Raw genomic sequence first — 12,462 nt, 5'->3', positions numbered from 1 at the left:
AAGACCTGTCTGGATAACATGTTAATAATGACGATAAAACACAAGACCTGTCTGGATAACATGTTAATAATGACGATAAAACACAAGACCTGTCTGGATAACATGTTAATAATGACAATAAAACACAAGACCTGTCTGGATAACATGTTAATAATGCTGATAAAACACAAGACCTGTCTGGATAACATGTTAATAATGCTGATAAAACACAAGACCTGTCTGGATAACATGTTAATAATGACGATAAAACACAAGACCTGCCTGGATAACATGTTAATAATGCTGATAAAACACAAGACCTGTCTGGATAACATTAATAATGATAAAACAAGACCTGTCTGGATAACATGTTAATAATGCTGATAAAACACAAGACCTGTCTGGATAACATGTTAATAATGCTGATAAAACACAAGACCTGTCTGGATAACATGTTAATAATGACGATAAAACACAAGACCTGTCTGGATAACATTAATAATGATGATAAAAACCCAAGACCTGTCTGGATAACATGTTAATAATAATAATAATAATAATAATAATAATAATAATAATGAGTATAGTATATGTCTCTATATGTGCTTTGATGAAGCCATGATGGTACAGCAGCTGACACTACCTAACACTACATTACCCAATAGAGCCGTCACTACAAAGAGCCGTTGCTTGCGACGATATGACAATGTACAGTAGGTTTGATAGGTCCTGTGGGACTTGGTTGTCCCATCCTCACTAACACTATTTACTTTTTTATTTAACTAGGCAAGTCAGTTAAGAACAAATTCTTATTTGCAATGATGGCCTAGGAACAGTGAGTTAACTGCCTTGTTCAGAGGCAGAACAACAGATTTTTACCTTGTCAACTCGGTGATTCGATCTAGCAACCTTTCGCTTACTGGCGCAACGCTCTAACCACTAGGCTAGCTGCTGCCCCAGTATCCCCTAAGGACTGATTATACTGCTGGGCCAAAACAGGTCAATATTTAACTCAGGTTGAGCACAAACACTGTGGGCTTCCTCATTACTGGATCCTGTAGTTGGCTGCTTTGAATACTTCACTGCAGGGCTGGAGGGACGTGTGTGAAGCCCTGGGCTGAGGACAGCTGGATGATGAAACATGTAAACCTCTCTAGCCAGAAGCAATCAGTAATACAGCAAAACTGACCATCCTACCGATCCTCGACTTCGGTGATGTCATTTACAAAATAGCCTCCAATACCCTACTCAACAAACTGGATGCAGTCTATCACAGTGCCATCCGTTTTGTCACCAAAGCCCCATATATCCTCAAGGTTCCGTTCTAGGACCACTATTGTTTTCACTATATATTTTACCTCTTGGGGATGTCATTCGAAAACATAATGTTAAATTTCACTGCTATGCGGACGACACACAGCTGTACATTTCAATGAAACATGGTGAAGCCCCAAAATTGCCCTCGCTAGAAGCCTGTGTTTCAGACATAAGGAAGTGGATGGCTGCAAATTTTCTACTTTTAAACTCGGACAAAACAGAGATGCTTGTCCTAGGTCCCAAGAAACAAAGAGATCTTCTGTTGAATCTGACAATTAATCTGGATGGTTGTACAGTCGTCTCAAATAAAACTGTGAAGGACCTCGGCGTTACTCTGGACCCTGATCTCTCTTTTGAAGAACATATCAAGACTGCTTCAAGGACAGCTTTTTTCCATCTACGTAACATTGCAAAAATTAGAAACTTTCTGTCCAAAAATGACGCAGAAAAATTAATCCATGCTTTTGTTACTTCTAGGCTCGACTACTGCAATGCTCTACTTTCCGGCTACCCGGATAAAGCACTAAACAAACTTCAGTTAGTGCTAAATACGGCTGCTAGAATCCTGACTAGAACCAAAAAATTTGATCATATTACTCCAGTGCTAGCCTCCCTACACTGGCTTCCTGTTAAGGCAAGGGCTGATTTCAAGGTTTTACTGCTAACCTACAAAGCATTACATGGGCTTGCTCCTACCTATCTTTCCGATTTGGTCCTGCCGTACATACCTACACGTACGCTACGGTCACAAGACGCAGGCCTCCTAATTGTCCCTAGAATTTCTAAGCAAACGGCTGGAGGTAGGGCTTTCTCCTATAGAGCTCCATTTTTATGGAATGGTCTGCCTACCCATGTGAGAGACGCAGACTCAGTCTCAACCTTTAAGTCTTTACTGAAGACTTATCTCTTCAGTAGGTCCTATGATTAAGTATAGTCTGGCCCAGGAGTGTGAAGGTGAACGGAAAGGCTGGAGCAACGAACCGCCCTTGCTGTCTCTGCCTTGTCGGTTCCCCTCTTCCCACTGGGATTCTCTGCCTCTAACCCTTTTACAGGGGCTGAGTCACTGACTTACTGGTGTTCTTCCATGCCGTCCATGGGAGGGGTGCGTCACTTGAGTAGGTTGAGCCACTGACGTGGTCTTCCTGTCTGGGTTGGCGCCCCCCCCTTGGGTTGTGCCGTGGCGGACATCTTTGTGGGCTATACTCGGCCTTGTCTTCGGACGGTAAGTTGGTGGTTGTAGATATCCCTCTAGTGGTGTGGGGGCTGTGCTTTGGCAAAGTGGGTGGGGTTATATCCTGCCTGTTTGGCCCTGTCCGGGGGTATCATCGGATGGGGCCACAGTGTCTTCTGATCCCTCCTGTCTCAGCCTCCAGTATTTATGCTGCAGTAGTTTATGTGTCGGGGGGCTAGGGTCAGTCTGTTACATCTGGAGTATTCTCTTGTCTTATCCGGTGTCCTGTGTGAATGTAAATATGCTCTCTCTAATTCTCTCTTTCTCTCTTTCTTTCTTTCTCTCGGAGGACCTGAGCCCTAGGACCATGCCTCAGGACTACCTGGCATGATGACTCCTTGCTGTCCCCAGTCCACCTGGCCATGCTGCTGCTCCAGTTTCAACTGTTCTGCCTGCGGCTACGGAACCCTGACCTGTTCACAGGACGTGCTTGTTGCACCCTCGACAATTACTATGATTATTATTATTTGACCATGCTGGTCATTTACGAACATTTTAACATCTTGACCATGTTCTGTTATAATATCCACCCGGCACAGCCAGAAGAGGACTGGCCACCCCTCATAGCCTGGTTCCTCTCTAGGTTTCTTCCTAGGTTTTTGGCCTTTCTCAGGAGTTTTTCCTAGGGAGTTTTTCCCAGCCACCGTGCTTCTTTCACATGCATTGCTTGCTGTTTGGGGTTTTAGGCTGGGTTTCTGTACAGCACTTTGAGATTTCAGCTGATGTACGAAGGGCTATATAAATAAATTTGATTTGATTTTATTTGATTTGATATACTACCCACCACTGCAACCTGTACGCTCTTGTTGGCTGGCCTTCGCTTCATAATCGTCGCCAAACCCACTGGCTCCAGGTCATCTACAAGACCCTGCTAGGTAAAGTCCCCCTTATCTCAGCTCACTGGTCACCATAGCAGCACCCACCTGTAGCACGCGCTCCAGCAGGTATATCTCTCTGGTCACCCCCAAAGCCAATTCCTCCTTTGGCCGTCTCTCCTTCCAGTTCTCTGCTGCCAATGACTGGAACGAACTACAACAATCTCTGGAAACACTTATCTCCCTCACTAGCTTTAAGCACCAGCTGTCAGAGCAGCTCACAGACCACTGCACCTGTACATAGCCCATCTATAATTTAGCCCAAACAACTACCTCTTCCCCTACTGTATTTATTTATTTTGCTCCTTTGCACCCCATCATTTATTTCTACTTTGCACTTTCTTCTACTACAAATCTACCATTCCAGTGTTTTACTTGCTATATTGTATTTACTTTGCCACCATGGCCTTTTTTGCCTTTACCTCCCTTATCTCACCTCATTTGCTCACATTGTATATAGACTTATTTTTCTACTGTATTATTGACTGTATGTTTGTTTTACTCCATGTGTAACTCTGTGTTGTTGTATGTTGTCGAACTGCGTTGCTTTATCTTGGCCAGGTCGCAATTGTAAATGAGAACTTGTTCTCAACTATCCTACCTGGTTAAATAAAGGTGAAATAAATAAATAAAATAAAAATACAGTCTGATGCTGTTTAATCTACTGTGACAAATCTCCTCAACCATCAAGTGCGTGTGTGTCCACTACCTCCTCTTACCATGCTTGGGGGAGAATAGTGGGGACTTGGAGCGGGGTGGGTTCTCCGGCCGGGGGGCCACCAGTTGAATGGGACGGACGTGTTTATCAGCCAGCTTCCTCAGACAGACCTGTCTGTTGTGGATCATCTCCTGCACCGCTGTGTGCTTCTCAAATGTCTTCTCTATCTGGACCTGAGGAGGATGAAGAAAGAAGGGGGGGGGCTTAGAGGATTTATATGGAGCCAGAACCTGCAGTGTGTAAGCGAAACAGTGTCAGCGCGAAACAGTGTCAGCGCGAAACAGTGTCAGCGCGAAACAGTGTCAGCGCGAAACAGTGTCAGCGCGAAACAGCGTTAGCGAAACAGTGTTAGCGAAACAGTGTTCGCTTAATAGGCTTTTATAGTTATGTAGTGTATTATGTGTATAGAAAGCCTTATGACGGATTATACACAGATGGTTCATGAGAAGCATTACAGAGGGATTTTCTCTTTAAACCATAGAGCTGTTTGTGAATGAGAGACACTGGTTGGTGTTTAACCTGTATCTCTGGGGTGAGGACAGACTCAAACTCCACGGCCAGGAGGTCAGGTCCTGAGCCGAGGAGAGACGGAGCCCCCTCCAGGAATCTGTCTATGTCCTTCAGAGCAGCCTGGGCCCCCTCCTTAGACTGGAACTTTTCCACCAGCTGCTGGGCCAACAAGTAGGCCCCGTCGTCACACCAACTCTGGGCCTATGGTGGGGACGAGACAATGTCATGCACACTGACCAGTCATAATCGGATATAGTTTAGCACTTGAGAGAGAATAAAGGTAACCAAAAATATTTTAGGGCTTGGTTTTGTGCCAGCACTTCATCTACACAGATCAACAGCTTAATACTCAAATCAAATGTTATTTGTCACAGATGTGTTTAGCAGAAGGTTTTGCGGGAGTAGCGAAACGCTTGTTTGTGTTTGTGTGTGTGATAGTGTGTGTATTAGTGTAAATAAATGTGTGTATGTGTGTGTCCTTTACCTGATCCAAGCGTAGCAGCAGCTGGTGGGCCTGGGACAGGTGTGTGTGTTTGGCCCTCAGAGCCTTACTGAGCGTGTCACAGCGGTGACGTAGCTCGTTGCAGCGCTGCACAATCAGGGCCATGGCGTAGTGGTGACAGGCTGCCAGCTGGTGACCGTGGAGGATGATGGTCTGGGCACGGGCCATCTCCTCCTAGCAACACCCAGGACACCACAGTCAGTTACATACAATAACATGCAGGAGGTCTACACAAATACAGCATCACCATGGCAAATACAATTCAAGCCTAGCTCCACAACCAATGCCGTTACCAAAAGCACGTGAGACCCAGAGAAGACAATCTCTGCCAACCACCATTTGTAAGTCAGGTCCTGAGGCTTAAGTATACATTAGGTGTAGTCCTGGTCCATTGATCTGATGATGGAGTGTGTCCTACTAAATACTGACCTGTGCGTGAGCCTCCAGGCTGTCCAGGTCCCTGAGTGTCTGTTCTGTCTGAGTCAGCGTCTCCCCTGACAACGACACCTCCCTCTCCTGGGTCGCCAGACGCTCCAGAGACAACTCCATCTGACCGCAAGAGGAGAGACATTAGTTCCACCCATATGAACCTCCCAACTTCAAAACACCTCACCCAATATCCAAGTGAACTGTACACCCTATGGGTTTCGTTCAAGAGTTGCCTCTCGGCATAGGCCAATTAATCAACAATCCATCCATGACGTAAACGGTCAGTCTCACCTCCTGGAAGCTGTGTTCGTATCTGAGCAGCTGGAGGTACTGTTGGAGCTTCAGATGATGCTTCTCAAAGAAGCCGTCAAAGGCTGACTCCATGTCCCTCAGCTGGGCTAGTAGCCTGAAGACCAGCGAGAGAGAGGTTTTAATAGATGGGCCACTCTATAACATTTAGGTAGACAGTAGTATGATTATCCCTCTGAGGTTATATACCTCTGCACAGTCTCCCAGTCCAGCCTGATATCCCATAGTGAATCCTCCTCTCTCCCAGAGGCCTCCAGGCTAGCCAGCAGGTGACGACCCTCCTTTGATACAGACCATATCGCCTCCTGTACAAGACAGACAAGAAAAATGGCTATAAAACATCAGTGGGTCAATGTAGACTAGATTTCAGTTAGTCTGCCGCTGATACGAAACTGTCACACATTATCATGGAGCCTAGCGTAAAAGGTGTGTGAAACGGAGTGCTGCAGTTATACCTTTAGTTTCCTGTACTTGTCAGTGTGGATTGAGAGGAGGTGTACGATGGCGGTGCCCTCATCTGGCAGCTCTGGCTCTGCCAGCTCTGTGCCAAACGCCTGCAGCATCTGAGCTATGTCCTTAACTGTCACCGCAAAGCTCTCTATGGCCTGGAGGGGAGCCAGAGAGCACACAACACAGGGACGTCGTCACAGAGTTTCTACATTTATACTCTGACGTCATCACTCAGAACGGTGCAGACATACAGGCCAAGTTTGAATGTGTCTCGCCACATCAGACATGTTGTAATATTTATGCTGGGGTTCTGAGTCGCTGCAGGGTTGATGGTATGTAAGTTTAAAGTATGTATGTACTGTTCTCAGGACGATCCAGTCACTGTGGCAGTAATCCAGGGTTCCACCAAACTCTGAGGTCAATTGATTCTCATCAATGTATCTCAGTAGGTCTGTCACAGAGCTCAGCATCACCACCTAATAGAGGAGAGATATAATAATGGACACATTATTGACTGTGTTTAGTACTATGTACATGTGTGGTGAAGTGTTGGATTTGGTAAATGATCTGCCTTACTGGCATCTTGAGCATGAAGTCCTCCTGGCTGAAGCGGAAGCCCAGGTCTGTGACGGTGCGCTGGAAGAAGCTGGTGGGTCTCAGCACCAGCACCAGGTGGAGGTTCCCAGGGAAGGAGGCCTGGAAACAGGGAGGAAGAGGGACACTGTCACTGATGGACAGTGAGCCCTGATCCAGAGCTTTGACAAACCCTGGACCATGCCTTTTACCCAAAACCAGGCCAGTCTGTTCACTATGAAAGGAAGCGACTTCTGGATGCATAGCCGTCATCTGTTCACCCAGAATGGACATATTGACCGCACTAACAAGCAATCAGGCTCAGGCAGACAAAGCCTCTCAGTCTTTGTCTGACCCACTGTCAATTAAAGGAGGAAAGCTGGACCTATCCTGCCTATCACAGGTGTTTTGAAGTTGTAGTCAATAGAAAATGGCTTCACTAACCAAGAAGAGAAAGTAGGTAGGCTGAATTCTATTTAGGGATGAGGCTTTGATTGAACTTCAGAGCGATATTCAGGATCAGGCATCACAAGTAAAGCATTAAGGATGACAATCTTATTAGCTCAATTTGAAAAAGAATTCTCACACCCATTTTTATCACGACTGTAGTGATGCAGGTCTAGCCTTACTAACATATGGGTTTGGTATAATTCAAGATGCCAGCTGTTAAAACTTAAATATGCATAGGACATCGACATAATACAGTGGGAAATGTTGATTATTCCATAAGGAGCTCTGATATTAATTTGACGTCGCCATCTAAATCTAGCTTCAGGCTATTTCAAACATGGACATTGCCCTTAGCTCGACATGCTAAATATTGCTGTCGGGTTTGTATAGCCATCGTTCTCTGTCTTGCTGCATAAATTGCATGACTAGGCTAAAATCAGGCTCTGCACCGCAGTGCTATGCTTAAGCTGCAGCCAGTGAGCGATGCCGCATTCACCCTGCCCACCCAAACTTGACCACAACTCTTTTATCAATAAATCAAACTATTTAAAAAGCGCGTTACCGGGCTCCTCCGTATCCTGGGCAATCCTCGGCGCTGGTAACTCACAGCCATTGTGTTTACAGCCATTTATACAATCATGCTGTCACTCTAAATCTCGCCGTCACGAAGCTTACAAATCGGTGCCAATGTCGGCTACTGGTTCCCTTTACTTGGCTGCGGGACCACAGCCGCAGCATCAACGCTGCTGCGACGATGAGGGTGGCAGCGCTGCCTGCAATCTCTTCCTCTCATCGTGCGCCGAAATATAGCATCATCAGGTAATATCCACGTAACTGAGTGCTGGCTAGTGCATCTTAATTCCCTTGCCACGGTATTCAAGTTTCATACAGTGAGTACAGAACATTTTCTTTGAAAACTATGCATGAGCAATAATAAACAGTGACAAAGCAACTGAAGTATTTGACAGATATAGTCACGACTAAGTATTTTAATAAACTAAAGACCGAGAGACGAGACCATCACAAAACAGCAGGAACTGAGCGCTGGGCAATTCAGCACCATGGACAGCTCCCCACCCTGACGTCCGGTCTGTCTAGTGCTGAAATTCTGAACTGGATTTTAGTTTTTTTGCCACAGCAGCAAATCATATGTTCAAGACTATAAGTCGCTCACCGCAATTCTGGCAAGTGCTGTTTTGATTGAGGTCCAAGTATCCAGTCTTCTGTCTAAAATGATGATGAATTTTACACCTGGTTGTCGTGCTCTGCAAACACAAACAATAAAAGTATTTGAACACATGTACTTTTCACTGAACAAATGTATACTTTTACTAGTCAAATATAACATGCTAAATTGATTTGACAGCTAACTGCAGCCAAAGACAAATGATATTTTTTGGTGCAGAAAGAAAGCCTGCAGAGTGAATACATTAGATCTGTTTACAGGGATGTTCATCGACTCTGTTGACCTGAACTCAAACTCCCCTTTTGGTCCACGTCCAATGATACGATCCCTCCTCCCTAGGATATACCTGCTCTGAGCTGGCACAGAGGACATCAAAATAGATGAGGGACAGAGAGCATCTAGTGCCATATCTGCAAAGAATACTAACTCTGGACTAAAGCAGGCACACACTGCATTGCAGAAAAGGTAATGAGGTGAGAGAGAGGGCTAGAGAGATTAATAGTAGGAGGTAGTGTATTATGTTGGTTCACCCACCGAGGTATGAGGGTGAGGTATGTTAAGACTTTGGCTAAAGACTCCTCTGGAATGTCGCTGAAAGCAGAGTATTCTGGGAGGGTGATAATCACGCTGGAGTCCTCACCACGCCCACCTGGGAAGAAAAATAGTTTCATATGAACTATCACACTCAACAGTGTACTAAACAATTATATGATGTTCTTTGCTGACCCCTCATTTTAATAGTCTATAAATGTTGGATTAACTGAGAACAACTATGTCAGTGTTAGTTTCTACATGTCACTACTACTTGTACAGGTTGTAGACACCGCCTGAATCTACACAACCAATGTTAATACAGGTCAGAGGTTATGAACCCAAATAGACATTCCTGAGTAAAGACCTCCCACCTGATAGGTAGGCCACCTGCTTCTCAATGTAGCCGTCCACCTCCTTCATACTCATAGGGACTGACACCTCTGTGGGAAGGAGGAGAAGGAGAGAGCGATAGAAAGAGGGAGATATTAGAACAATGGGGTCAGAGGCCTCTTCGAAAGTGTCAGCCCATGGTTATCTTCCATAAGGATGATGATTTAGCAGAGGGATTTACTGCCACCCAGTGGTCATATGTAAAACAACATCAACATTAGTGATAAGGAAGGTATCAGACTCTCAGCTGTCTGCTTCAAGTCAGTCAATCATTCGGAGGCGGGTCTGGACCCCATCTTTCCACTGTGACATCCAGGCTAGCACAGCAGGAGGCCGTCATTATACCTCTCCACGCCCTTCTCCTGTCACCAGGGGAGAGGCAGCATGGAGTCATATACTGTGTCCGGCCCGGTGTGGTGGCATGCAGCATTACTCTCTGCTCTCATAACATTCCACATTCAACACAGTTGACAGGACTAAAACACTGCCCGTAATATACTGTACATATACAATCAAATAGTGGTATGAGTGAAGCCACAGTGAAGACTGAGTTCACCTCGGTCACGTTGGCATGAAGGATCGGGAGACAGACGCAGGAATGGATAATAGTTTTTTTTATTGTACACAAATTACGACGTGCCGTGTAAAGGCACGGGGACGAAGACCAAACAAACACTATACAAAACACAGGGTTGAAACCCAAACAAAAGATTGAGGACTATCTCGAATAAATAACACACGCGCACAATGATACGACACGGGATGAGACCCGGAATCATCTGCGCAATACAAGCGGCACGAAATCCAAAACAACACAGCACAGGTAGTCACACGACCAACGGACATCGGAACAATAATCGACAGCCCAATGGAACCCCGAAGGGCACACTTATACAAGTACTCATCAGTGGGAACAGGGTACAGGTGTGCGTAATGAAAGTTCCGGAGGGATCCGTGACAACCTCGAGTAACAAGCATTACATAACCCTAAAGTAGACATGTTAAAAGTAATTTATAGTCATATACAATTCTCTGCTGTTGACAAGTTTATGCAACCGATCAACAGACCACTTGATTCCCATCAACGAACCATCCCTTATGAATAATGTACATTATCATTAAATATGACAAGAGAGAGAGATGCAGTGAAGAGAGCTAGAGAGAGAGAGAGAGCGAGAGAGACAGAGCGAGAGAGAGAGCGAGAGATGCATTGAAAAGACCACGTATTCACCCTTCATACCCTAACTGACAAACAAACAAGTCAAAACAAAGGAAAAGTCTTCTAATGCTTTGTTGATTTCAAAAAGGCTTTCTACTCAATTTGGCATGAGGGTCTGCTATACAAATTGATGGAAAGTGGTGTTGGGGGAAAAACATATGACATTATAAAATCCATGTACACAAACATCAAGTGTGCAGTTAAAAGTGGCGGAAAACACATCTGTTTCCACAGGGCCGTGGGGTGAGACAAGGATGCATCTTAGGCCCCACCCTCTTCAACATACACTACCGTTCAAAAGTTTGGGGTCACTTAGAAATGTCCTTGTTTTTGAAAGAAAAGCTAATTTATTGCTTCTTTAATCAGAACAACAGTTTTCAGCGGTGTTAACATAATTGCAAAAGGGTTTTCTAATGATCAATTAGCCTTTTAAAATGATAAACTTGGATTAGCTAACACAACGTGCCATTGGAACACAGGAGTGATGGTTGCTGATAATGGGCCTCTGTACGCCTATGTAGATATTCCATAAAAAATCTGGCGTTTCCAGCTACAATAGTTATTGACAACATCAAAAATGTCTGCACTGTATTTCTGATCAGTTTGATGTTATTTTAATGGACAAAAAATGTGCTTTTCTTTCAAAAACAAGGACATTTCTAAGTGACCCCAAACTTTTGAACGGTAGTTGGCGAAATGGCGAGGACACGAGAACAGTCCGCAGCACCCGGCCTCACCCTACTAGAATCTGAAGTCAAATGTCTACTGATGATCTGGTGCTTCTGTCCCCAACCAAGGAGGGCCTACAGCAGCACCTAGATCTTCTGTACAGATTCTGCCAGACCTGGGCCCTGAGAGTAAATATCAGTAAGACAAAAATAATGGTGTTAAAAAAAAAATCCAGTTGCCAATCATTCACCGTTGCCCTAGAGCACACAAAAAATATACATACCTTGGCCTAAACATCAGGACCACAGGTAACTTCCACAAAGCTGTGAATGATTTGAGAGACAAGCCAAGAAGGGTCTTCTATGCCATCAAAAGGAACATGAAATTCAACATACCAATTAGGATCTGGCAAAAAATACTTGAATCAGTTATATAACCCATTGCTCTTCATGGTTGTGATGTCTGGGGTCCGTTCACCAACCAGGAAATCACGAAATGGGACAAACACCAAATTGAAACTCTGCATGGAGAATTCTGGAACAATATCCTCTGTGGACAACATAAAACACCAAATAATGCATGCAGAGCAGAATAAGACCGATACCCGCTAATTATCAAAATCCAGAAAAGAGCCGTTAAATTCCACAACCACCTGAAATGAAGCGATTCCCAAACCTTCCATAACAAAGCCATAACCCACAGAGAGATGAACCTGGAGAAGAGTCCCCTAAGCAAGCTGTTCACAAAGACCCCACAGGGCCCCAGAACAGAAGCACAATTAGACCCGACAAAATCCTGAGAAAACAAAAAGATAATTACTTGACAGATTGGAAAGAATTAACAAAAAAAACGAAGCAAACTAGAATGCTATTTGGCCCTAAACAGAGAGTACACAGTGGCAGAAAACCTGATCCCTGTGACTGACCCAAACTTTAGGAAAGCTTTGACTATGTACAGACTCATTGAGCATAGCCTTGCTATTGAGAAAGGCTGCTGTAGGCAGACCTCTCAAGAGAAGGCAGGCTATGTGCACAGTACCCACAAAATGAGGTGGAATCTGAGCTGCACTTCCTAACCTCCTGCCAAATGTATGACCACATTAGAGACACATATTTCCCTCA

The 12,462-nt window shown here is 44.7% G+C and overlaps 1 protein-coding gene across 2 annotated transcripts in view; it reads right to left on the bottom strand.

The window, feature by feature from the left end:
* The window catches only part of LOC115205278 (proto-oncogene DBL), a 39,312-nt gene that overhangs the window by 11,168 nt on the left and 15,682 nt on the right, over positions 1-12,462 (bottom strand). For both annotated transcript variants that reach the window (XM_029771073.1, XM_029771074.1), the window contains exons 2-13: positions 9,435-9,503; positions 9,064-9,178; positions 8,518-8,608; positions 6,897-7,016; positions 6,680-6,796; positions 6,326-6,475; positions 6,060-6,175; positions 5,853-5,967; positions 5,562-5,681; positions 5,115-5,306; positions 4,640-4,831; positions 4,122-4,293 (exon numbers count right to left, since the gene is read on the bottom strand). In XM_029771073.1, coding sequence (XP_029626933.1) covers positions 4,122-4,293; positions 4,640-4,831; positions 5,115-5,306; positions 5,562-5,681; positions 5,853-5,967; positions 6,060-6,175; positions 6,326-6,475; positions 6,680-6,796; positions 6,897-7,016; positions 8,518-8,608; positions 9,064-9,178; positions 9,435-9,503 — 1,569 coding nt within the window. The remainder of the gene's footprint in view (positions 1-4,121; positions 4,294-4,639; positions 4,832-5,114; positions 5,307-5,561; positions 5,682-5,852; positions 5,968-6,059; positions 6,176-6,325; positions 6,476-6,679; positions 6,797-6,896; positions 7,017-8,517; positions 8,609-9,063; positions 9,179-9,434; positions 9,504-12,462) is intronic.

Source organism: Salmo trutta, chromosome 13 (genome assembly GCF_901001165.1).
Source record: "Salmo trutta chromosome 13, fSalTru1.1, whole genome shotgun sequence".
Lineage (NCBI taxonomy): Eukaryota > Metazoa > Chordata > Actinopteri > Salmoniformes > Salmonidae > Salmo > Salmo trutta.
The sequence above is the reverse complement of the archived record's forward strand: the minus strand, read 5'-3'. Positions and strand labels throughout refer to the sequence as shown.